General features: G+C 42.1%; 1 protein-coding gene across 1 annotated transcript; it reads left to right on the plus strand.

Annotated features, from left to right (window-relative positions):
- Positions 1 to 9,455: 9,455 nt before the first annotated feature.
- CUNH11orf87 (chromosome unknown C11orf87 homolog) lies at positions 9,456 to 13,059 on the plus strand. Its single transcript, XM_054271885.1, has 2 exons — positions 9,456 to 9,542; positions 9,876 to 13,059. The coding sequence occupies exon 2, from the start codon at positions 10,024 to 10,026 to the stop codon at positions 10,498 to 10,500; it is 477 nt and encodes a 158-aa protein (XP_054127860.1). The 5' UTR covers positions 9,456 to 9,542; positions 9,876 to 10,023; the 3' UTR covers positions 10,501 to 13,059.
- The last annotated feature ends 14,387 nt before the right edge of the window (positions 13,060 to 27,446 follow it).

Consider the following 27,446-nt stretch of genomic DNA (forward strand, 5'->3'; position numbering starts at 1 on the left):
TATTGTTTGATTTGCCTTTCAGCAAGGGAGACTTCACCTTTCTGACGTTTCTTTTTAAAATTTAACTAGATTTCTGTTCTAATGCAACCCATTATTTTCAAAGGTTTTCAACAACAGAAGAATATCATTGTGCTCAGAGCAGATGTCTGAACTGATCAGGAAAATTATTGTTGGGGTTGTGTTTGACCATTTTCAGAGACTTTGGTGGCATGGATTTATAGTATAAGAAAACCTCCAAGCTCACCTATGCCTCAGGCACTCAGCATTCACTAAGGCACTGAACCTTTTCTCCAGGTTCATCTGCTCATGTTCTCCTGTCTTTCATACAAATGCATTGTAACACATCTCTACTAAGAAGATAATACAATAAGACAAGCTGGAGCCAGTAGTCAGAGTGATGAGATTATTTTGAACTGCCTTTAAAGTTTCTTGTGTTAATGACTGGCAAATAGTTAGGACCTCTTAAAAGCCTGGCTCCAATACAGTGTAATGGGAGCTGTGAAACATAATTTCCCAAATAAGCTCTTACAATAGAGGACTCAGATATACAGAGTTCACCTATCTTTGCTTCTGAAATCCCAAAGAACGTACCAACCGTGCAAGCTTGCAGTCCCTTGTTAATTATAATCTCTGTTTATATAGCAGCTCTATCTCAAAACTCTCTTCAAACATTAAGACTCCTAGCTCTTCTTTTATGTAGGCATTATTATCCCTGTCATTATCATTATCTCATCTTCCATTTTATAGGTGGTAAATGAGCAAAATCACACTGTGAGTCAGTAGCTGAATTGGGAATAGAATATTGTAGTCCTGACTTTGTCCCTTGCTTTAATTACTCACTAACATGATTGTAATTTGTGGGTTGAAGTGATTTTGTTCAGTGTAAGATCCAAGCAAAGATTTTTGTTTGTATGGCTTTCATGCTGATATTTTTCAGCTGTTGGTCTCGGTTTAAGTAGCTAATAAGAAATGCTGTCATCTTCTAATTAAATACCTATCAATAAATTTTAATATTATACAATTTGAATAATAGACTGGAACAGCTCAAATGAAGCTTAGTCTATTGAGCAATGAAGTATTTAGGTATTGATGTTGTGTCCTAATCTAGTCATAGTAAAAACCATGATGGAAATCTATGGAGAAATGTACTTTTGTAAAGTGGCTGGGTTTTAAACAACAGTTGTTATTAATTAGTCTTTTCTTCTAATGTGAAAATACCATATGCAATTACTAAATTAAGTTAAAGTCACTTGTCTATTTTTTTTTAGTCAGAACATTTTAGTTGGTATAAAATACACAAATGTGTTCAGTTGAAACTAGACAGTTAACCTTATTTTCTCCTTTTCCAGAACTGTTTTAATCTGGAAATGCAATCTAATCATTGCATTGGCTCAAACAATAGCTTAGCTTCAAAACATCCCACTGACAGCACCCCACTCCTTTGTTTCTCTGTCATCAAATGTCTTAAGAAAGAGAATAAAAAATTAAATATTCTCATGAGTAGTTACTCAGAAGACCACAAGGTGCAGTCCTGTGAGAAACTGAAGATGCTCTGAGAAGTGAAAGCATGGTCCTCCCTTAAGAGAAGTGTAAGACCCTCAATATTACAACATGATTGTTTAGAAATAGTGTATTGCCCTTTTTCTTCCTTGTTCATTATTCTTCTCCTTTTTCTCCTCCTTCTTCTTTTAAATAACAGGATATCTTTGTCATTTCATTCCTTTAACTACACTGTAAAAGCCTTATCCTCTGTCAGTGGTCTGCTTGCCTACAGGTGCAAAACTTGGTTTTGGTGAATTATCATAGAAATACATACTGCCTTAAAGGTATATCCTTCCAAGGGAATAGATCCCTCAAATAAAAGTACAAAGCCCACTTTGCTCCCTTCTACTTGTCCCAGTTATGGAACAAAAAATGCTTGTTGGTTTCAACAAACAAGATCTCTTGCAAGGTGATTTGAATGCTGTATTTTGTGGATGCAGCAGTCATGTACACAGTCGTTATACAACTGACAATCATGGAGAACCGAACCTAGTTGTGCAATTTGTTTCATAGTTTTCTGTACTAACAGGGTTACAATTCCCTGCATTTGTTCTGCCCTATGCCGCCACTTTACACTCTGATCTTTTATTAATTCTTCTTTAATGACCTGTTCATTTGCTCATAAACCCGATCTCCATGTCTCCCAATCACTTTATTAGACAAGTTACAGCCTTCCCTTCCCTTCCCTTCCCTTCCCTTCCCTTCCCTTCCCTTCCCTTCCCTTCCCTTCCCTTCCCTTCCCTTCCCTTCCCTTCCCTTCCCTTCCCTTCCCTTCCCCTCTTATTCTTTTTCTAAAGACTTCACATAATACAGCTTTTTATCCCATCTCTGCTGTGTCTCTACATTTCCCCTCATTAGGAGGACATCCCATTCTCCTGGTGCCTGCTCCTGAGAGTTTATGCCCTCTAAAACACACTTTGTGGCAAATATCCTCTTCCTCAAACTTGTGGAGTAAATATGACAGACATAGGATTGATAGTGGCAGATGATACCTGCCTACCTGAGAAATACTCTAACATTTCTCCGTTTTTTCATGCTATCACAGTTTATGGAATTTTCAAATGTGTATTCTTATAAGAATTATTACATATTTCTCTAACTAGAGCAGCTGAAACCACATATAGCACAATGTCTGCATAGGCCTGTGACTGAAATGACAAATTATATTTTTATGTTGTATAATTTTCAGTTATGCAATTTCAATTTCTTGAAATCTCTCTTCTCACTTATATTTTGCTCCTCAAATAATAGCTATTTATGATTGCCACTTCTATGCTGTGCCTCCTATGTTCCACCTGCACTTCTTAGTTCTACAAAACGCATTCTTCTATAAAAATGTTAATTTTTGCCAGATTTCCCCCACCCTGTAAATTCAGCCTTCCCTGACCTGTCAACTCAGTTTTCCCTTTGCTTTCCAAGCTTTTCCTCTGTACAGTGATGCTTCTCCAGTGTGACCCACAAAGGTGGTGAGAGGTAGATTAGCTAAGCTTTGGTCCTGGGCTCCTCAAGGCAAGGAAAAATATTTGTATCATAGCAATTATTTAGAGACCTAATTTTAACTGCTGAAGTGTGAAGGTCAGAAGAAGTAGGAAACAGGATTCCTTGGCGTAGTCTTACCTAAGCACACAAAGAAAAGTTATGGTTTCAATACTTTCTTGGAGTAGAAAACAGCTAATCAGCCTCCTGCTATCATGCAAGGACATTACTACATCCAAACATGTTCCTGTAGAGCTTTAAAAAAACTGGCCAACTTTGTTGAGTGTTTATTGCATTGATATTTTCTCCTTATTTCCAGATGCTCCAGTTGGCTTTATTTTATTTTGGAGAGAGTTTTATGTTCTCTCAGAGCACCTCTTGATTAAAATCAGATCATTCAGTTGCTTTCCCAATGTGTTTTCAGTCTAATTTCAGACTTGACATGGCAAAGAGTATAATAAAACTTAGCAGAAAGCTACAGAGAGAAAACCGAAGAGCCCAGTAATAAAAGATTACATGGTTCTCCAGCAGAGTCTAATAAACACAGTGGTGAAGGAAGCAAGTTTAAAATGAAATCTCTTCTTGCTGATTACCACTGGTAAAATAAGCACTTCTGAAACAATGCTATTTTTGTACAAAAGGATTATTCACAAGCACATTGTGCATGACAGCAGGTAAATGCCAGGAACAATGGAGGGAAAACCTTGAGCTCATCCGTGTGTCAGAGCCTTTTCTGTTTCACAAGGTGATCATGCACCTCAGAGATGGGGGCTCCTGCCATGGGAGAGGCATTTGCAGTTTGGGCAGCTCCGTTTGACACACGGGTTTTTGGGAAGGAGGGAAAGAAGCCCCTGTGAGGGGCTGCTCCTGCAAGGTGCTCCATCCAATCCAACAGGCACTTAATGACACACTTAATTTTACCCTTCCCATGAGCAGGTGCTTGCATCCTGGGCTGGATTTGACTACAGGGCACAGCACCTCATAGAATAGGACTTTCACATTTCTGTTCCTGGTTTAGAAGGTATGGGCATGAAGAAATTTTGTCCTTATGAAGTTTTGGGATGATACTCTAATTAAAAAATTAATATTCTCACTCCCCACCTCAAACTACAGCCTCAGAAGAAAAAAAGCTGAAGTGCTACAAAGCTAGTAAAAATTAATTTTATTTTTAAATAAAATTTCTAAACTTAAAAATTCTGTCAGAGAAGTGGTAAAATCCTGGCTACAAGCAAGGTGACAGAAAAATTGAAAGAATAAGGCTATCCACAAAGACTTTCACCTGTGCAACAATGCAAGAAAATGCAAGAAAAATGCATTTCCAGCAGCTGGTATCAAGATTTCTTTTACTATTGCAATAGTAGAAAAGTGGGGATAAAACCAAGATCCCTTGGATGTTCAGGGCTCGGGAGATGATAACAGCAGAGCAGAATAATAATGAGTGCTGCTAACTTCCTTCATCACACAGTAGTTGACCAAAAATAAAATTTTATATATATATATATACATATATATATATATATAAAAGACCCTGGGCAAAATCTGAGCTATGTGTGTTGCTGATGAACAGCACAGGGAGCTGGAGTTGACTGAGGATGGATTTTTTTCTAGTAGAGCTAGAGGTAAATGGCCCAGCTTTCTTAGATTTCCTCCCTGGAACCAAGCCAGGATATTATGGGGAGAGGGAAGGTTGTTATGTGCATGGAATGAACAAGAAAAATCTCCTGTCTCAGGCTGAGACATGCTGGCTGGAGCTGAAAATCCCAAATTCAATCCTTTCACTCCCAGCCTTCTGTCTGCAGACAGCAGCTGCCAGGCTGTTACCCTCAGTGTCCCTTTCTTGGTGTTGCTGTTCCACACTCTGTACATTTACAGATGGATCACATGAACATTGGTGAGGACTGCTCTGCCTTTGGCCCATGGGATGACCTGCTACAGTTGGTTGATGTTTCACCAACCACTAGCCATGTTCTCTATTTAAAAATATACTCAAAGTCTGCTCCTCCAAATTCCCTGAAAACTCTGTGAACTATTAAGGAAAGCAAAAATATTAAATGTGGAAGGTCATTACTCTGACCCTGCTGTTCTAAAATTATTGGCTAATGAATAAAGTAAATTTTAGTGAATTTTTAGTGCATAGTTACAGTTAAAATATTGTCCTTCTTTCCTCCCTTTGCAATAAATTTACTCAGATCCACTTTGCATTAGTAGATGTACGCACATGCAGCTTTAGAATTCTGATGTTATAATTAGATCTGTGTATTTGGTCAGGCAAGCTCAAGGTTGTCTACTAATTTCTTCATAGTCTGGATCTATGTTCTATGCCTAGAACCATTTAACACCCTGTTGAATTCTGCAAAATCCTAGTAACCTTCCTCAGTCAGCATCACATGCATTCTTTTTTTCCCCTTTTTTAAATTCTCACCATCACATGTGGGAGGTTTCCTCTTTACCAGAACAAGAAAAGAATATTTTTCAAAAGTAAGAATAGAAAATGAATATGTAAAATTTTCCTTAAGCTTCATAAAGAATCATCTCCTGAAACTGAAAAAATTGTGAGTCCATATCACCCAGACTACCTTCTTCTAAGAGGTGTGGGGGAAAGAAAGAAAAAGAATACCTGCTTCTGAACTGGGTAGCCTGGGAAGCAGAATTGTCAGCCATAGTAAAACTATTCCAGCTCAGAATCTCTGAAGGACACCTCTAGTATCTTTGCAAGATCTTAACTGACCTACCAGTGCATATGAAACAAAAATGTATTTCATTTCGGTGGTAAAATCCATTCTATCTACAGTCCTATGTTTTCAAACCATGTTTAAATCACTGGGTTTCACCTATTGTAGTGGGAGTATGTAAAGTCCTGGAAGACTTCCACACAGATGGCCTTAATCCCATGGGGAGATAGCAGATTATTGCCAGGGTTATTGGCATTCATGGAGTGCTCAGTCTGGCAGGCAAATGATGACATCAATCTTGGTGAAAAAGGGATCATGCATTATTCTACATGCAATCAAGTGCTAAATTTAAACACTGGTGGGACAATAAATTTTTTTGCAAGAAGGGCCATTAATAGGCAAGGGCCTGAACCATCAAACCTTTACTTACATGAACAGCCTCTGCTCACAGAGGTTATCTCATTAGGCAACTGCCTTACTGAAAAAAGGGCATTGTAATACAGGGATTGAGGAATTAGTATCTGCAAGAACAACTTTTCTAATTATAGACTAAAATATTCATGTATGAAAGTCCATTTGTGGGATTTAGAAGTATGTATGCTGTCTGCTTCTGAACAATGGGAATCAAGAGAAAACTGGGAGTTTTCAAGATTCTAATGAGTACAAACCTTGTTGTAAAACTCAAAATCTATCCTCTTAATATCATGTCCTCTATCACATGGTGGCCAATCCTGTTTGAGCCAGAAACTTAATCCCCATAAATGTCATACCGTTTATATGGTATGCTTGAATTCACTATAACTAATGAGCAATTTATTCTTGAAAGAGGGTACTCTTGAAGATATTGTGCCCTTTATTTTCATGGCAGACAAAGTAAGTTTTTCATGACTGCATCGTCTATATTTTTTATTTATATATTTAAATATAATTATAATAGTTAATCAGAGCAAAGGACTAATGTACAATAACAACACAGATTTTTCCCCCCTGATTTCTGAAACTTTCTGTATTCTGCTCATGGGTATTCCATTTGGTTGGCTCACAGCCAATGTGAACCAGAATACCAAGGTATGTGTTATTCCCCAATGCTTCTCTTCTGACTCTCTTGTTAAAAACTGTAAAATTAGTTGCCAGAAAGAGAAAGAACAATCTCTGCTTTTCATTCATTTTATCTAAAGCAGAAATATTGCAAAATTTTACATGAACACACAGAGAAGGGGCTGGGACAGTAGGGAAGGTGTTAAACATTTGCTGAGGTCTATACTACTGTCCCCTTCCCGAATCCATTTTTCACTCTCTACAGTTTAGGAAAAACCTTGGAATAATTATGATACTAATACACAAAACATATTTTCACTATTTTCTAATCCTAGGAGCAAGGTATAATGTGAATAATTGAAGGCAACGGACAACAGGTAAAATGAATACACAAAGGATTTTTAATTTATTTAAGGTAATTTACCTTGCAGTAGCTTTGTGTTGCCTCTCCCACCGTGTAAATGCTGAAGACACAGTCATATATTCTAGTGCAATAAATAAGTAGTCCTAGCTATTCACTTTTGCAATAAACACATCTCAAGTTAGTAAATTCTTGGTTTTGAACTTTATCCAATCCCTAATTTGGTTATTTCTGCCATAAACAGGGCTAACATTCTAAGGTATCTTCATACATTTATTATATCTCCTAATACTGTTTTCTAAGCAAAAGGCCATTCTTATACTGTTGTTTGGGTTTTTAAAACTGAATTATTTCTAATCATCTAGTAACTTCTAATCAGCAGTCTCAGATGAACTACTGCACCTTAACAAACTTGCACATGCTTTTGGGATTAAATGCTATCCTTTTCCCACTTTCAGTTTAGGCTAAAGAATTCAGTGGAGCCTGGTCAGGGAGCACAGCACTACTGCTCTATACTTTGGTTGCTTCTGTGTGGGATCAAAGCGTTCTCCAGTGGCACAGGCCATGATGAGTGGTCCCATGTCCCTCATCCTGTTTTGCAGTCCCCCATTCGGCTGCAGCTTTGCAAAGAATAGTGGGAAGAAAGAGGGAATAGTCTGAGGATTGATGTGCTGTTTCAGCCTGTGGTGGTTGTTTTCTCCTCTAAGGCAGCGAGTACAGAGCACTGATCAATGCAGACCTCAGATGTGCACATTGGAGGAAGGCAAGGAGGAAGAAAAAAAGTACAGGCAGAAAGCCAGTGAGGGTATGGATGTGTGTGTGAGAGGGGTTGGACATCAGTGCAAAGAATGCTGGGCTGAGAATCATAGAATCATACAATAATTTGGGTTGGAATGGACTTTTTAACACTCACTGAGTCCAACCCCACGGCATGGGGAGGGGAGTTTTAACAATGGCACCAGCTGTGCACCTGAGGGAGCTGAGTGAGACGAGTAGTGGGCAAGGGCTTGTCTCTCAGTACTGGACTGAATGTCCTTCCTCTCTGTGCAGCACCCCTCCAGCAGCAAGCTGTACTATTCTGGGGAGGGGAAGGAGTAATGGAAACTCCTATTCCTCTGATTTTAGAGGAAGCATTAAGTTGGAGTCCCTTTACAAATCATTGGCACTATCCCAACCATCTCGAATGTAGTTCATTCTGTGTGGTGTAAATCTTTCTCCAGAACAATCACAGAGTTAATAGTGCCTGGCCAAATTTCACAAGCTGTGGTGCATTCACTTATCAGAGACAAAAGACAGTACAAAAGAAATCTGCCTTGAAGCAGCAAAGTGCTTAAATGCTCAGCTAGCCAGCTTCTGTCCACCCCTGTGAAAGATTCTTGGTTGTCAGGGTCAGCAGATCTAACATATCTTTGTTCTTTACTGAAGATTTTTCCAACTCATGTCACAGCTTACCCTGTACAGATTTTCCTCCAGGCTTTTTAGCCACTAGAAAGGATGGATATTTTCTGTTTCTCCTTATAGTGCTGTAACTTACACCAGAGCTTTATAGCAGCTCTCCTTCCAGCACATGGGGTTAGTCTAGAGCACACGACATGGAAGCTCCTGTCCATCAGATCTTGTCCCATGTTGCCAGACACTACCACATCAGTTTGTTCCTTTTGGAAATGTGAAGAGCTCCGTCCTTATGGTAATTATTTTTTCTGCCCTGTTAGGACTTCTGAAAGAACTTTTCAAATAATAGATTTTCTTATGTTTAGAAATCATCCGATTTTTGGCTTAACTGCATTAACGGGCAGCCCATACCTGTTTGTTCTTGACTAAAGCGCCTGCGATGCGCTTAGCCTTGGTAAGGCAAGTTTTAACACACATTCCCACCAGGAGTCCCTGGCACAGCTTCGCTCCCGGAGATTGACACCAGCCCCCCCGAGCAAGGACTGGTGCGGAGGGACGGGGTGTTGGTACGGCCGGGGGCTCGGCACCGGGCGCGGTGCGGTGCGAGCGTGGCTGGCGGCCGGGCACACGGCACCGCGGGCTGAAGGCGCCGGGGGTGCCTCGGTGCGGGCGCTCTGGCCGCGGCGCGTCTGCGTGCCTGGGGCCGGGGCGGCGGGGCTGGCTGCAGTCGGTGCCGCTGGCACCGGTACGTCCGGCTGGTGTGGGGACGGGGCGGCGGGCCGCGCTCAGCGCGGCGGCGGAGGTGGGCAGCGAGGGCGGGAGTTGCGCGGCCGCGGGCGCTGCGGGCGGTGCGGGGCGCGGGGTGCGGCGGGCCGGGGCCGCGGGCGGTGCCGCCGCCGTGAGGGGCCGTGCGGGGCGGCGGCCGGCGGGCCGGGCCCTGACGTCAGCGGCCGGGGCGGCTGCGGCTGCGGGCGGCGCTCCCCGAAGCGGCGGTGCCTCCGCTCCTGCGCTCACTCCGCGCTGCCGCAGCCCCCAGCGCCCGCGGCTCCCTCGCCGCGCAGGTAAGGCGGGCTCCGGGGCGGGCGGCGGCTCCGGCACGGCGGGGCAGCACCCGCTCGGCTCCGGCAGCAGCCGCGGCGCGGGGCTCTGGCAGCCGGCCGCCGCTCCCTCGCTGCCTTTCCCGCCGCAACTAGTTGGGGGAGCGGCCGGGCGGTGCTGCCCGCGGTGCCGAGGATCGGCGCGGTCGGAGCGGCGGCGCGGTGCCCCGTCCCGGCTGGGAGCCGGGGCCGCTCGGAGCGGGGCGCGGGGCGGAGGCTGCCGCAGCCGGGTTTGGGGCGGGGGAGCTGCGCAGGGTGGGTGCCTCGGGGCGCTGATGTGTCCGGCTCCCCTTGCAGGCTGCTCGGGCACTTTAGAGCGAGCGAGAGGCTGAGCCGGCAGCATCCCGGGCATTTCCAGCAAGCGCCCGCCAGCAGCCCGACACCGACTGAGATTTAGACGTCTTCGGAGTGGGGAGGAAGATCCTCATCTTCCGTAGCCTCCTCAATGAGTGCCAAGCTCTCCAAAGAGTTGAGGCTGTCGCTGCCGCCTTGTCTTCTGAACAGGACATCTGCCACCTTAAATACCAGCAGCACCTGCATCACGCAAGTGGGTCAACTCTTTCAGTCCTTCTCATCCACCGTGGTTTTAATTGTCCTGGTCACCCTCATCTTCTGCCTGATCCTCCTCTCTCTCACCACCTTCCACATCCACAAGAGGAAGATGAAGAAGCGGAAAATGCAAAAGGCTCAGGAGGAGTATGAACGGGACCACTGTGCCCGCAGCAGCAGTAGCAGCAGCCAGCACCCTGGGACAGTGGTGCAGGGAGAGGCACCCCAAGGAAGAGACAGCCGACTGGGAAGACCCCCCCAGGACTCGGAGATCCAGCGCTCTTCTCCCTCGGCAGCCCCCAGCTCTCAGCAAGCACAGGCTTGTTTGGACACAGCTGGCGTGGGGCTCCTGCAGACGGTGATTTTGTCATGATGGTTTGGGGGAGACCTCGCGAACCTCTGATTAATGTTTGTAAATATCTGAGTGATTACTCTAGTCCCTGAAGAAGAAGAAAACATTGCTAATTCAGATGAATGAACAAGCCCATGATCCAAGCGCATGACAGATCACGTTGCGTTTCTCATTGACTGTGTGAGGAAAGGATGCATCTTTTTACTGGAGAAGGAGCCGCACACAGCTACTCAATATCAAGTCATCCACCTGCACGAGAGGGTCAGGGGTAGGGGGTCCCTTTTCTCTGGACATTATTACCCCAAGTACAGGGATAATTGGGTTTCCCACTGCGCTTGGGATTCCCACTGTGCCCTGTGTCATTGTTACATGGTGTGGGTTGGGGTGTGGGGGTAGAGGCAGGTCTGGTGGGTGCCTTTGGGACCCTTCTGTCAGAGCAGACTGATGGTACACTGTGGTCTCTCCTTTTGTGCTGGGATCTATGCCCCTGTCCCACCCCTCTCACTCCTTTCCAGAACTGGATATTGCTTGATATAGAAATGGCCCCCCCTAGTTGGGCTTAACTGCAAGCACCCTCCGACCCCACGGCCCTGTGCCCCCAGCTGCAGCACTGAGTGACCCACTCACAATCTGGAGGATGGAGTCAGATGTCTCCATAGAGTGGTGCCTGAGCTTTCCACTCCCATCAGCTCCCTTCATCTTGAAAAGCATCCCCTTCCCCATGCCATGACCCGTGAAACCCAAACCCTGTACTGTTCTGTGTGGGAGGGAGGGGTAAGGTGCAGTAACTTGCCTGTGCCCTCCCCAGGGGAGGTTGTCTTTGTACCTGCTGTTGGTCCTGAAACAATCCAGTTCTGCACCAGGCACCCTGCACTGAATGCCTGCGTTTACAGCTTTGTCTCCCAGCAAGGAATCCTGCAGCAGTACAGATCTTGCTTCTAGTTTTTTAGGCTGATGTGTATTTTCAACCCTCCTAATCTTGTAGACAATTAGCGACAGACAACACTTAATTTTATCCTATGTCCTCTGTTGGGAAACAAATAATGCAGTTGAAAACATCCACTCCCAGACTCTGGCAGATATTTATTTTTGAAGTGACTGCTGTGAAGTGGTGTAGTTTATCCCTAGCAATCATAGAGAGTTTTGTTGTCTCTGGCTGGCGGGTGTGAGTGGCTGCTGGTGCTGTGTGTGTTGGAGGATGCAGTGTGGTTTACAGAAAATGCATCTTTGCTTAGTGATCAAATCAATGACCATTACTTGGAGGTGCCTTAACAGCATGCCAGATCCAAACTTTGTAACATATAGTGTGATATGGTAGCAGAGGCAGCCCTCTACTGTGCATACTAACATCCAAAAATTGCAGTAGAGAAAAAGTGATCCCGAGGGATTTATTCTTTTCTTTCTTTCTGTTCCATCATTTAAAGTGATTTGAGGATATAGTAATAGCCCACAGTTTTTAATATTCTGTATTCTTTGTATTTCTCCTCTGACATGCTCTGTCTGCCAGGGTGTCTGACTGAAAAAATCCCAGACACGTAGACCAGGAGGTCTGGAGCTGTAATCTGTGGGTGAATGTCCTTAACCAGTTTAAAACTGGGAAAGAGAATGGCAAAAGTCCTCCATACTCCTATAATACCCCCAAAATGCAGAGATTTCACGGCAGTATTTCTGTCACCCAGTTTTCTTGCTTCCTGATTTTTCCTGGTGTGATGGGAAATTGCTGTTAAGTTTGGATCCGTGCCTCCATCGCTGTAGGGAAGAGCTGTACCAGGGAGCCCAAGGAGCCGCTCTGCCTGCTGAGGTTGGTGTGGAGAGCTGCCGTGTGTGCCGCTGAGCGAGGGGTGTTTACGGCTGGCTCTTGCTGATAATGGCTACTTCGTTGTTGCTGGGCAAGGAAATTGGCTTTGTTTTGTTTCCCCCTGATAAAGGATGCATGAACTTTTGTGTTTAACCTCCTTATGCAACTGCGGCACAGTATTGCACCACAGGGAATAGATTTAGGACAATGAGGAGTGTTCAGTGAGCTCTAATGGAGCTTCCTGGCCGTTGATCTCCACTAAACATAGAGGTATTACTTTCCCCTTTATTTTGTGCCTTTAAACCACCCCCCGCCCCATCCCAAACCAACAGTGTATAATTTCGAGTTTTATAAAAGCAATAAGATGTTCCAAGTCACTCCAGTGCGTTTCTGGTTGATGGTTCCACTTCTTTAGTGTCTGAAGTCAGATACTCTTCCTTCTGCCTTATGCACTCAAGGCATGCAATAATTCCCCAGAAGTGTACTGCTTGTCACATCTCATTGCAGTTATAAAATTGCCCTATTTTTGAAGAAAAAAAGAAGGATGGAGAGATAGATATATATATCTTTATATATATATTATGGATATACAGGTATATGTATTATTTATATAATCTCATGCCACTGAAAGTAGTTGCGAAAGTGTGACTAGAGTTAAAATATTATCATGTAAAACTCTATCCTTTGTTAATTAGCTTTGATTTAATATTTTAATATCTCTGTATTTATGTAAATCTGTGTAAATTATATGGTCTATTAGTAAAATTTCATACTGACTTTAATTTTTGCAGAACTGTGAGCTTCTTGTGGTGTCATCTAAGGTTTTTTATTTCTAAAGTTAAATTAGACAAGATATGAGAAGTTGTAAATTCCTATTATCACACAGAATTACTGCAATAAAGTTCATGCATATTCCCAGTACACAGCCCTATCTTGAGGTATAGCAAGCTTATGAGGTTTAATTGAACGGTCTCAGGAGATCTAGCTGATACAAGCAGGACACGTAGGTTTTCATTTTCATGAAACAATAAGCAATCTAGGGAATAGATGTGGATTTTTAAAACAGAGTTTATGCTTGGAGGTTCTGTCAAATCAATTGCTTCAAAACCCTACAGCTACAGCTAAACTTCTGCACTTAGCATTCAGTATTAATAAGGCTGATGCTTCTTTCCCCTCCTACTTAAACTAGAAAAGAGTAGAAAATTGTTCATATTTCTAAAGCATACATTTTCAGCTAAATGTGAAACTGCCCAAAGGGTTTTGAATATACATATTTTATGCAAGTGTAATATCTATGTATCTGTATCCATATATTTAAATATTTTTGTGTAACCTTTTCTACGATATTTGATAGAGATGCTGGGTAAATGCTTGTACCTTTCTCGAACACGAGGAAGGATTTTTACCCTCTCGATGCGGACGTTCTTTTTCCTGTGAATTTGCACTGGTTTCGATGAGTGACAATGACGACTGGGCAGCTGAGTGCTGACTGATGGAAGCGCAGACTGTCTTCGCTCTGTTAGGGGGCAAATCCTGCAGCTGGATTTTCCTGGTTCTGAGTTGGAGCTGGTTGGCCACTAGCATCCCGCATGTGTTAGAATAAGAAGTGCTGTGGGGCTCAATAGTTCCTGTCCAGTTCAGCTGTTGTTCCCTGGAAGAAGCACGACAGCAGTGACTCCTTTTGTAGAGCCTAGTGAGAACAGAGCTGATGAGCAACGTGATGGGACTGCATTGGATCATCAGCCATGCCTCGTGCTGCACTCCTGTCCTCAGAGCCTGCTGCTGCCTGGGATTCATCCAGCTCCCGCTGGCATCAGCAGGTGTGGCTCGTGCCAACTGCCGAGGGACTGGGATCCCATCTGGAGCCCACACGGAGGGTGACAGCTCTCCACATCACCACTGCTGACCCTGCTCTGCTCCTGAGCAGTCTCCACAGGATGGAAACCACTGCCTCCCTCGAGGGCTGGGTGCTTCAGCCCGGTGGCACCGGGGAACCTGCACTGCTCCTGTTAGCTCTGCTTCTGTGGACCGAGGCACTTCGGTTCCTACGCGGATCACGGACAGGGAATGTCATTTCATCCAAATATATCATTCCGGCATTTCTTTCTTTGGGGGTTTGTCTACTGCAAATGTAGCTTCAGATAAAATTTGCCGGGCTCTCCATCCAGACATGTTTTAACTTTTGATACATCTCTCTCAGATGTATATCTGTAAGTTTATAGATATATATCTCAAAGGAAATGCTGGACAGAAAGCAAAGAACAGAGACTTCATGTTACTGACAAAATTGTCCTATGACAAAAAAAAAGCTTTTTTTTTATTTTAAAATTTATTTTAGAGGCTGCATCTTTAATGTAAATAGCAAGTTACTCTGTGATTAATGTTTTCCATAGCATTTCTGAGTAATTGCTATCTTGTTTCTGGAAAGCCGTGTCCAGTGTTATGAAGCAACTGTGCTTTTTTTCTTCTGTTGTTATGAATATGAGTGCAACTTTAATATAGGGAGGAAAAAAGAACAGGATTTGACTCTTTATACAGGACTGAATTATTTTAAATCCAGTTATAGAATTTGGTTGCTTTTTTTCCTTTCTTGTGGTTATTCTCTCTGCACGTTCATATGTTTTCTATGGGTACTTGAAACCCTACATTTTAATAAGTATGCAAGATATGAAGGGAACCATGACAAATTATGTAGGAAATATTCTTTTTCCTCTTTCGTGTAAATAGCAAAATTTATAATGACTTAGATACTGTTTCATTACATTTCTCATCTCTGTAGAATTTGGCATGACACATATACAAACCTTTAATAGCACTTTCATTTATGTTAAAAGTTAGTACTACTTTTATCCAGGATTGACTTACTCATCTCTTTCAGGTATCCAACATTTTTTCCCCTAAGCCAAGTTTTCCATCTGATTGCAAAATAAATTTCTAGTAGAACAGAGCCTCCTTCTGTTTTTAGTCTTTTACATCTCGGTCTCTGGCCTGAATCCAGCCGAACTCATTAGTGTAGAAAATGTGTTACTATCTTACAAGAACTGGATAGTGTACGAGCCTTGTGGAGAGAGGTGACTGGCAAGCAAACAGGTGAAATGCCTGGCAATGGAAAGAGTTGGCTTTCCTGTGTAGGACTGTGGAAGGGAAGCCTCCCCTTCCACTGGATGGACCTGGGTGAAGGGCGACCTGTTCCAGCCACAGCAGAGACAAGTATCGATGTCCTTGCTGATCCTGTTGCTCTGAAATGTCATTTTCTATATGACACTAGATCTTATTTCTGTAAATTATGTGTAATGTATTTCTTATTCGAGTCAAAGAGGTTTTCATTGCTTCATCAGTACTATATGTTCTCTGTGGATAATTAGAAGAATTAATTTTCCAACCCTTTTAACCTAATACCTCTACAAGCATCAATTTTGTATGAGTTAGGAAATAAATAAATATTTGGATCAAAACCCTGTCAGTAAAGATTGTCTTTATTTATATAATCCGGTGTTCCAGTTGGCTTTTCTTTGTTGTTTTCTTCCTTGAAATGGAGCAATATAATCTGTTCATTATCTTACTTTTCTAAGAGGACAAAGACTTTAAAGCAAATACAGCAAAATACATAACATAAACAGGAAAAATTTTGACATTGTATAGCAGAATGAAATCATGTAGACTTTTTGTTGTTGTTTCACAGTAATTCTTTGACCTCTCTTTCTCATGCCACCTCCAATCAAGGAAAATTTTAATCTAAAATCTTAGAAAGAACTTCCATAAAACACATGCTTTGCTTTTATGGTTTTACCTTTCCTTACTACACAGTTCAGTGACCAAGTACAGATTAAAGCTTTTCAATCGGTATCCCAGGGGATTTTGAGTGCTGTAAACAAGGGGCCAGTATAGTAGGTTCTAAGGTGAAAATATTAACTCTATAATACAGTAAAAGCAGGAAGGGCTGTGGGGTGAATTTGGGATTCTAAAGGAGTGCCTTAATTTTGTTCCTGGCTCTGTCACTCACATTGTGAGGCTCTCGGCTTCCAAGCTCTTTATATAATAATGTAACTAATCTATTAAACAGAGTTGGAGCCTGCAAATACACAGCCCCGAAATGAATAAATTGAGCATCATCTACATAAAAGAATACTCAGAGCATAATACAAATTAGAAGAGTCTTTATGCTGTAATCACCTGGCTTGGATTGTTCAAGTGCTTACACTTGGCAGGGAGATGCAAGTGCCACGCTGCGCAGCTGGGGGACGGATGGCTGGGCAAGATGCTCCAACAGGCACACCGAGAGGCTCCATTTAATTTTGAATTTGAAGTGGAATACGTATTATGGAGGAGAGCCAAGAAAACTAGTGTTTATTTTACCATTTCATCACACATGGCACTTCTTTTCTCAGTGCAGAAAGCAGCCTTGTAGGGTTTTAAACAGAGTGCTGACTAAGGTAATAGGAATATAGGAAAAGATAATTCTTGGGAGTGAACCCATCGCTAATGGAATTCATGGCACAACCTCCTTGAATACAGTGGGGCCTCAACTACGCCCAAGAAAATACCAGATCTCAGTCCCTGCTGGCTGTCTGTCCCTTGCCAGTGTCATCAGACTCTTGACTTCTCAGTATTTCTAGGTCACATGGATTTCTCCTGTTTTTTCACTCACCATCCATACAGTGAAGGATCACATGGGATTACCTACATGTGACATGCTTTTGCTCACTTTTCTTTTGCTTTTGTTGCCTCCTGCTATCTGGCTTTCCACTCGAGAGCCTGTCTGTCTGCCCTTTCCACTAGGGATGGGCTATGTTGGCCAGCTTGTGCCTTCCTCCTAATGGGTAATCTCAGCCTATGTCTGACATTAGGAAGTTCCTCACTGTAAGTCATCAGCTGGTTTGATTTCTGCAAAGATGCTGTAGGACTTTGCTGTCATCTTGGTCCAGCTTGTCACACATTTGAATTGCCCACAGCCCAACCACTCTGCAGAAAGACACAAGTTTTTGAGAAAGTGCTAGACTTCAAAACAGCCTGAGAAATACCAGCACAATTCCCAGCATAGTCTACTGGCATTGGAACAGCATCACATTTCCTGATTAAGCTGCCAACTCAATACCAAAGGCTGGAACTGCTGAGAAATCATCATCCTTTTATATCTATAATTTCTATCTTTCTATCATTTACAGGAACACTACTGTAAGGAAAAGCATCAGTTACTGTAGAAAGGAGACAAAATAACGGAGAGGATATGATTATGAGTATTATTATACAGAGCATATGTAAAACCTGTGAGACAGACAAGATCAACTGAATGTCTAATAATGGCTAGCCACTCAGTCCACATTTTCTTCTTTTAAATAAGATTATCACAATCCATCCTATTATATGTGGTCTTGAATGCTTTTAGATACATCCTTTTACTTTGCTGCTGTCAGTGAGCCTGTACTTGTTTATGAACTCCAGTTAAACCCTTTAAAGTCTATTTGTTTTCATTACAGAAATAGAGTTTTTATTAAATCCTCCTTTGAACAGGCCTCAGCAGTAGCATAGGGGAGCCTTCACTTCCAGCACACTTCTCTGAGCTTGTTCAATCTGATAAACATGTTGTATAAAGGAGGACAACAGATGATCATAGGGGCTCACTGCAAAAATCTGTAAACCATGATTGCACCCAAACTGAAGGCAAGATACCTATTAAATCCTCAGATGGCCACGACTTTTTACCTGTCTACAATGAAGCAAACATCTCAGCTCGAGTTATTTCAGATTTATGTACTGCTGCAGGAGCTGAGCTGACTATAAGCCATTACCTATCTGACAGAGCTTCTCTGAGGTCAGTTCTCCCTGAGATAAAGGGACGAGGATGAGCCTGGTGTAGGAGTGGAAAAGGTGGGTGATGTGTGACAGACGGGTGTTAGTAGGACTGTTTGCATCGCGCTGTAGCCATACTGCAGGTCTAAGGGCAGATTCCTCAGCCCCTATGCTTGCAAGTGAGAAAACATAACAGCATTACACAACTCTTGGTATCAGATCTGTACATCATGCCTTTTCTAAGTGAAAGTTTTTTACAGCTTCCAGAGAAGCTCTTGAGATTGCTATGTTCCAATTAGGCCTCTTTTGTTTCTTTTAAAAAAAAACTTTTTGAATGCTTTGGAAAACAGAAACTCAAAATATGTCAAAATAAAGGAAGCAACAGGATGCTGTAATCCACGTGAGAAAGGTGTGCTGCTGAAAGACACCAGGCTGACAAATCTTTATGTGCTCATAGCCTGGGGACTTCACTACCAGAGAACCGTGTATCTTCTCTGCTGATGTGCACCAGTGTTGCAGTGGGGGGCCAGGAGGAGGAATTCAGATTTCCTCATGCTGATGGAGCTGCTGAACTTGTGATGGCATGAGCTGTCACCAGGAAAATGAAGAGAAAACACTCACCTCCCATCACAGAAGGCATGGGGAAAACACAAGTTTCAGAAAAAAAGATTTTTCTGGGTTAGAATTTGCTGGTTAGATTTGTTAAGGAATATCACCAGGATTTACTTCATGGTACCTTGGCTCAATAACATCTCAGCATGAGGAGGCTTCCGTTTGCCTCCCTGTCCCCTGCCCTCTTCTACCACTCTTCCAGATCACTTCACCTTCACTAACTTATTCTACTCTGAAGCAAGTTTTGGTGCAGCTGCAGGAATGTGTGGCAAAAGAGCTAGTGAATCACTAGGCAGTCACAGCCCCTGGGTGTGCTGTGGAGGAGGCTCCTGACAGCCTGAAAAGGGTGCAGGGGCACTAAACCTTTCAGAGCAGTTGTGTGAGGAAGGGCTAATGAGACCACGTGCTTTGATCCCTGTCATGGACATCTGGGATTAAAATATTGACAGCCTTCTGTGGCTGTGGAGCTCCAGCTGGCTCTTGGGCTCTGGCACACCTCACTGCCACAATGCCCTCAGCTTTCTTCATACCCTGTGGTATAAAACTCCATTGGCTTGCATCCTTCCTCTGCCTTTTGAATGGCATCCTTCATATTTCCCCAAATATCCCCTTGCTCCTCCGTATGTCCAGCTCCACACAAGGTCTACATCTCCCATCCTGACCTGCCTGGCTTGCAGGTGGGATGCACAGAGCTGCACAGGTGATCTGTGCCAACAAAGCCCAGTTATCCTTGCCTTCCTCTCCTTGATCCCCAGCCCAGTCCACCTATATTCTAAGGAGCCACCAACATTCAGCTCCCTGCTCCTCCCTCGAGCACAGCTGATATTAGCCAATGGACCCAAAAACTGCTGGGGGAGGACAGCTGACAGCGCTTGGACAGCGAGTATGCCTGCACTACAATGCAGGCGTTAGTGAAAGAAGTTATTTTTCACATCTCGTGAATTGTAAGTAAATTTCAAGACTTTTTTGGTGCCTGACTCAGAGTTTTGAAATGTTTGGATTTGGCAGTGCTGCTCAACAATATCTCTGAAGCCCATCTGTGCTGTTTACACGCTCTTTCTTCAGCCCCCCAGGCATTGTCTGTTTCCTTTGGTTTTCCAGACTGTAATCTTTTGAAGCAGTAAATTAAGGGTTTGTTTGATAATTGTGATGTTTGTGTGAAAGTTGTTCAGAAGGTGAATCATAGATTTCTAAGCCTAAAATGGGATCTGGAGGCATATAGCTGCAAAATTATCTACAGTCTGTCATAAACAGGATTTTAATCCAGTAATTCACATCTCCTGCCTGCCTCCTCTACTGCTTCAGGTCCAGTAGCTCAGAAGCATTCATTTTTTAAGAGTGGTAGCTGATTTCCAGCTTGCATGTGCTGAATCCAGTTCATGCTTTTGTAAGTTCTTTCAGTAATTACAAAAATAGCCGAAAAATGCAAGAATTGTCCCTTAAAGGCAATATTTTCTAATATACAGAATGAAGTTAGCATATGCAGTAGTTATTAGGACACTGTAAAAAACAGACATCTGGCAAGGAAGGTGAGCCATCTGTGAAAATACAGTTCCTATGACATGCAATAACCCAAATGATGCCTCAGTTATAAATTCACAGCACTGGGAGTGCAAACAAAACTGTGTCCTGGGGGAAAACTATGAGGAAGTGTTGCATATGCAACCATGTACCTACTCAGAAGGTGTCAGCTGAAATAAATGAGATGTTGGTAGTCACTATGGAATTTTGCCTCACAAAAAGTCCCCCACTCTATTTTTACAGTATTATCCTTCCCTCCCTTCACCGTTTCTCCCTTACTCCAATATATCTTTAAGAAAAAACAACAACAAAAATATCTTATGCTCTGCCTCCAGATATTTCTCTGCTCAAATGTCTCCATCAGAGAGCTCCTTAGTGAGCTGCATACAAAGAGAGAGGGCAAATCTGGTCTCCTTTTTTTGTGTTTATATGAAGATATAGCTAGATATAGATGTATGTGTATGTATGTTTATAATCCATATGCAAATTCTCTCATACAGATTTTGGTCTGATGACTCTTCTTGAAGCCCAACATTTAACTTTCAAATTAATGAGGCTTTCAGAAAAGTTTGGGGTTATTTGTTCTTTCCTAACTGCTTCATTTGTGTTAGTAAAAAGAAAATATTCTCAGTTATTGAAACTTGTGGATATTTATAAGAGTATAAGGAAGTGGCACCAAAACAATTGAAGCCTCATCTCAGAAGGAATTAGGAATTTTCATTTTGATTTGTCCTAAGAGAAAGAGAATAGTACTCATGCTTATCAATGAGTGCTTCCTAGGCTATGCAGATAGTAGAGGCAAAGTACTGAAGCAAGTTGGCATATTTTTTTCAGCTGATAAATAATTCACAAAACAGCCACAGGATAGTGCACAGAATATGCCTTCTAGTGAGAACCTAAAAAACTCAATCTGTTCTGTTTACCCAAGAAAAATCTGACAGGTGATTTGTGCACAGTCCTTCATGGGAAAGATGTTTTTCATGGGAGTTAATTGGTCAGAATTGAATAGAATATCCTGATGTGACAGTGCTGCAGCTGATGCTGTATAAGATGGATAGCAGAGATAATTGAGCTGTGGCAGATTCTTATCATTCAAACTGTTACTCTGAAATGTCATTACTTTTAAAGAAGTTATGAGGTTGATGCAAAGAGTTTTCGTTAATGACATTCCTGAGATGGATTTCCACAGGAGATTGGACAAGATGATTTTATCATTTTCCTTTAGGCTTCAATCTATTGATCTGCAAAATAAATTTTTCACCATGAAATATATATTTTTTGTAAAGGAAAATATTTATTTTGCACATATATTGCACAGAAACTGACAACTGAAAGAAAACCATTTCCATACTTTTGTTACAAGCCTAGGATTTCCCAGAGGTGAGGGTTTCTCTTTGCTTTCTCACAGCGCACCTTCACTACTGCATCACACATTTGACTGACAGAAGTCTTGCAATACACTTGACAAGAGCTGTTAGCTGCATAATGGCACAGGCTGCCTCAAGAAGTGCTTCAGTCTCCTCACCTGCATACTTCATTTCAAGAGATCAGCTGAAAGGTTAAGAAGTGTGCAAAGAAGGCAATTTCGGGAAAGAGAATATCAGTGGATTAACTCAGGGTTTTAAACTACAATTAAGGCTGGTGATAAGCTAAAAACATTTCAATAGATCAGAGACCAAACTTAAGAAATTATTGGGTAGAAACAGGATAGTAGTGTTCTAAAAAGTCCTCTAGTGGCACTCTCTGTGTGCTCTTGGAAATGCCACAGAGCAGCAGGATGTGTACATGTACAGCCTGAAGTTTAAATGCAATTGTCCTGACAATTGTATGAGCCCAAGGAATCTGCATTCTTCATTTACATGCTTGCTGTACAGAGAGAGAAAGATATTAAACAGCATCACACTGGAGGAAAATGGTTACCTGCTCTAGAAAAGTGACTTGTAAATATATATAAATTCATGGGAATGAAATTCAGTAGTCTGAAGAAAGGCATTAAGTACTCTTGCAATATCTGCTCCACCAGGTAACCTCATGGATGGATGCAGAAATTGCTTCCTAACTCCTGAGGGGTGCAGCTCAGGTTCAAACTGCTAAAGCACTTGCATTTTGGAGGAAAGGTAGAAGTTACTGAAAGAGTCAAAGCCTTTGTGCAGTCAAAGCCTTTGTGTAGTGATAAGTAGGAAGGAAGTTGTGAAATGAACAATAGAAGCAAAAATGGTGGGGAAACTTCTTCCAGGCTTTGCTTTCCTGATGAACTCTGAGCCACTGATAGTGTCTCATGGCTATGGGAAGAAAGAAGGAGCAGCAAACTCTGGGTACTTAGGAAACATAAGGCATTGTCTTGATTCCTCAGTTTGTCCAGGGTTAAGCAGCAACTCAGTGTGGGAATTTGGGTCTGCCTTTGGAAACGTTTCCTGCTTTAGCCACATAAATCCTTTGTTGGATGAAGCCTAACTAATGCACTAGGGGGAAAGACTCAAAAGTTGCAGGGTCCAGATCTTTTACTGGAAGTAGCTTTATATATATCTCCACAGAATCTGATCTAGTGAAAACTGTCTCCACCCCCACCCAATTCTGTATTACAGCTGATACATTTATTAAAAGAGCAGTTCTAGCCTTGCATAGCCTCATATCCTATCCCAGATTCCATTGCAAAACAGATGTATTTACTCCCCATGGTTTTGTCTTGCTCTGCTTTTTTTTTTCCTATTTATATCTATAATAATTTTATGAAGATGTGGTCTTCTATCTGCACAATTTAAACTATCAGCTCCATGGAGTAGTGATTATGTTCACATTAGCAGGCACAAAAATGATGCTGCATAAACACAGAGGATATGCCTATAATTAATAATAACTCTTTTCAATTTTAAGGGTGACTGAAACAAGGGAGAGAGTATTCATAGAATAACTTAGTTTACAAGGGACCTCTAACCTTGATTTAAAGCCTTCTTCACCAACTTGGCAAGTCTATGACTGAAGAGGCTCTTCCCCTTCTCCAACAGATGGATCCCACCCAGGACCAGGTTTCTCCAAGTAAATCCCATGTCTAGGTGGCCGAGCCCCTGCCTGTTGTGATACTGACCATTGGCTCTGAGAACTGTCTTCTATGTAATGCAAAGTGAGAAGATCATTCTAAGTGTATGAAATTGTTTGTGACATTAATTCAGTCCCAGATGTGTTGAATTGTTCTAATATGCGAGGCAGAGAAGCTGAAGCCACAGAAAATGAATATGGTGTGTTGTTAATGTGCTTGATTATGAGAGAATTAGAACACTTGTTGAAATACTGTCAGCTGTGTTTAATTTCCAGTGGATTTATTGGGCATGAAACTCATGTGTGATGACATATTGCTGTTGGCCTCGTGGAAGAGGTTGTATTGTTTTGGATTTTGCTTTTCCAGCAGCAGTGTATTTCCACAACAATATTACCAGTATATGTGATGATTTTTGCTCACTAGAAACAGCAAAACACTTGTAAATGTCATAATCCATGGGACAGTGATATGCTCTTTTAAAGGTTCCTTTCTATAATGAGAGTGACCTCAATTTGGTCACTGCTCACAAATTACATAGCTTACAAGCTGTACGTCTGCTGCAGAGGTACCTGCAGTGGCAAAACTATTCTGTACTTGGATGTAGAAACACATGGTGTGTTGTTCTCCAAGACACAGAGGAATGGTGACACTGGCCTGTAAATCACTAATAAATGTAAAAACCTGCACATTTTAGTGTGAACTGAATGCAGATGATGTGCATTCACAACTCAGGGGACTGAAGTCTCTGGTCAGTTCACTTTGCCTGCTGCATATTTTAGCTGGAAACCAGCTGCCAGCACATCTGGTACTGTACCAGGAGACTCAGTTGTGTGGGTGAAGAAAAAGTACAGATATTCTGCTTAAGGCCAGCTTGGGCTTCCAGATTTCTCATTTATCTCTGAGGTTCACCTCCCAGCAAATCCTCTACACCCCCTGTGGCCCTGGTCTTGAATCAGCTGTGGAGGTCTAGCACCACTGAGGCCTTAAGCTCTGGTACTGCTCTATTTGGCCTCTTGTTTTAGCATTGGTCACCTGGCAGAACGGTGGCAGGCATGAGAATGGGTGCTGTAAGAGCTGTTGGGCTGGGTGAGATTTCCCAAGCTGTTTAGTTGCAGTTAATAAGAAGAGTTTAAAGCCAGGTAAAATCAATTATTTAGCCTAAGCAGAAATCCTCAGGGACTTGATGACTTTTTTGTGCCTGGGACTCACAAGCATGGGATTCTCCTCAGATGTTGAAAGAGATTCATCAGCCTTGAACAGTGGAAAAGAATCCTCAGATATTAGACAGCTGAGTTTAAATTCTTTCCCAGTCTATTGTAATATTAACCCTCCAGCCAGAAAAATGACTATTGTGTCTAATGCTGTGCTGGGATGGTTTTTTATCAGCTTTTTTTGACTGATAGTTCCTTATCTTGCTTGCGTTAATTTCATCTTTTCTGACCTGGAATGGAAATCCAAGCAGAGTATTTTATTGTTTGCATGAGTCCTGCTCTCTTTTCAGTGCAACTTCTTCTGAGAGATAATGGGTTATGCTAGGTAGGTAGAATGTGGGGGGCTTTATTTACCTGGGCTGAAGTGAAGAATTGAGTGTCCCTTACAAAATGTCTGCTGGTAACCATAGGCAGAGATGTTAATTATTAACACAGTTCCCATAAGGCAGGTATGAAGTAAAACATGAGGGACACTGTCAGGTTTGTGAGAGGTTGCTGGAGATATTCTACTGATCTAGTGGTTCTGGAGACATCTGAGGGATCTGAAACTGAGCTGGTGGGCTCTGTGTTTGTGATGCATTTCTACTGTGTCAATCCAGGTTAGAACTTCTAATGCTTATCTGCACTCCATAAGAACCACCAGGTTTCTCCTTTGATGAATATTTGGGCTTTAAAAAAATCTTTTTGTCTCTTTCTAATGCATTTGACATTGATCACAGCTATAAGCAGGATTTATGTCCAAGGGGAACTGATCTCCTGTGGCATTCTTTCGGCATACCGTGTCCTGCACTCGTGAATAAAATGATTACCAGATTAGGGTCAGAGAGGAATTTTTTTCTAGGTGAGACCATCACATTGTCAGAGTTCTTTGTCCTTGTTCTACTCAGCACAGCTGTTAAAGCCTGACTAGCAGTTCTATTTAGCCACAAGCAAATCTTTCCCCTCCCCCCCCACCCCCAATTATTCTATGTCACTGGTGACATACTTGCTCCTCTGTGTAACTGCAGCTTAAGGCTCACTATGTGGTAGAGAGTACTCTGGGATCTGTGCCATGGAGAGGAGTTTGATACTTGCTTTTGACCTGGATAATTACTGTGTGGTTATAAGGGGCTGAAGAGATGGGACCCAGGGTGTCAAGGCCATATTTTTTTTTACCCTAATCCTGTTTCCTGTGTTCCTTGCTACTTCATTTGGTCATCCACAGCAATTAGTGACTCAAGCAATGTTGGGAAAAATTATATAATTACAGTTTCAGAGAACACCTTGCTCTTTTCATAGGTTAAAGTTCAAGTTCACTCCTTGACTTGCATATCGCTGCATGCTGTAGTACTTGGGCAAACTTTAGCCATGTGGCATCTGTGCCACCATGAAATCATGTGCCTGAAAGAAGAGGGAGGGAGAGAGGTGAAGGTACTTACAATAGAGATGGGGATTGGAAGAAATGCAGGTAGGTTGAGCAAATGGCCAACAAGCTTCTTCTAGCAAAGACATTATAATTAAAACCAGAAGCTGATGCAATAATAATGGTTTCTTATGTAATGCTAAATACTGCTGTTTTACTCTAATTTTGATGACAATTTTTCTGCTTCACTGAGCACTGTGCCGAAAGCTTCTTACAAACAAGCTTTTAAGTGCATCATGTAAAATTTGAGCATGTCAGAATAATCTGCTCATTTCAAAGGATCCACTGTACCGAGGCTTCTGCTTCCTAACTGCCCCTGCAGTGCTTTGGATTGCTTATTAGAGAAGGTAGGCACGTAGAATATTAATAGGAAATAGCATGCTTTTCTATTAAATTAACTGGACAGTTTAAAATTCAAGTACTTTGTCTTGTCTTTTTTGAATTGTGGGCAGTTAATGGAGGAAACATATTCAAGGAGATTTTTAGATCATTTTTACAGGAAACCTAATCTAAAAGACAGGAACTCAAGTTGCTGAATTTCAGTGCTGCAATGTTAATGCAGCTACTGTTCTGGATGATCATGAAATTAACTTATTCATGTAGACAAGCTGTAAAATTATGACACTAACTGCCAAATTTAAAATCCGAGTGATAAACAAGTTAACTTGTTTCAGGCACTTAAAAAAATGTTTTAAAAGGACAACTGTTATGAGGGTGAATGCTCATGGAATTTTTCTGTATGCATGAGTTTTCCATATATGATGCAGTATTATAACCAAACAGTAATAGAAAACAGATCTGGAAGAAATATCATTAACTCATCAAGGCTGTGTCCCTGACTTCTGCTGTACCATAATGAAGAACCTGTCTTTCACTGGTGAGTAGTTCATTATTCACCAATCACATATCATCACATTTGGTCATTCTTATGCCATGCATAAAGTTTTAAAAAATTAGTGTGAGCAAACTGTAGTGCTTCATAAAGTTTTGAGGTGTATTTCCATGTGACTTTTTCAAGGACAATGCAACAGTTTGTGTTTGCAAGCAGCACTCAGCTTTTACGGAATTGTCCCTGGGGAACTGAAACCAATTTCAGAGTAAAGTGTTACAGGCTCTTGTCAGAGCTGGTCAACACAGCTGTAAGACTTTCCTATTGTAGTCTGGGATCACTACAGCTCCTGATAGCCTGGAAGGGTTTAAATATTATTTCTTATTTCAGTTTCTGAATTTCCAAAGTCTGGATCACCAGAAAAGTGATAGATTTTGCACAGCTTTGGAGGGGAAGGGGAAGGAAAGCTGGTGGCATCATCTCACTTTTGTAGATTATGAGGGGTGGGGACTGACATTTAGGTCTCCAAAACCATTGACACTAAGACTATTCAGATTTCAGGGGACTGGACTGAAAGTTAGATTTGTGTTGCTTCAATGGGTAATGCTACAGGTGTAGAGACTCTTAATGTAAATGGAATTTCTCTGATCAGGTGTGATGCCTCAGTCTGTGCCTGACACATACAGAGCGCATGTGTGGTTTCTTAATGTGTCCCATGGTAGGCTCCAAAAGCATTAACTGAATCTGAAGGCTTCATGGAGCCACTC

This window comes from Melozone crissalis, unplaced genomic scaffold (genome assembly GCF_028551555.1).
Source record: "Melozone crissalis strain CALT ecotype California unplaced genomic scaffold, PUWL_Pcris_2 ptg000013l_1, whole genome shotgun sequence".
Classification (NCBI taxonomy): domain Eukaryota; kingdom Metazoa; phylum Chordata; class Aves; order Passeriformes; family Passerellidae; genus Melozone; species Melozone crissalis.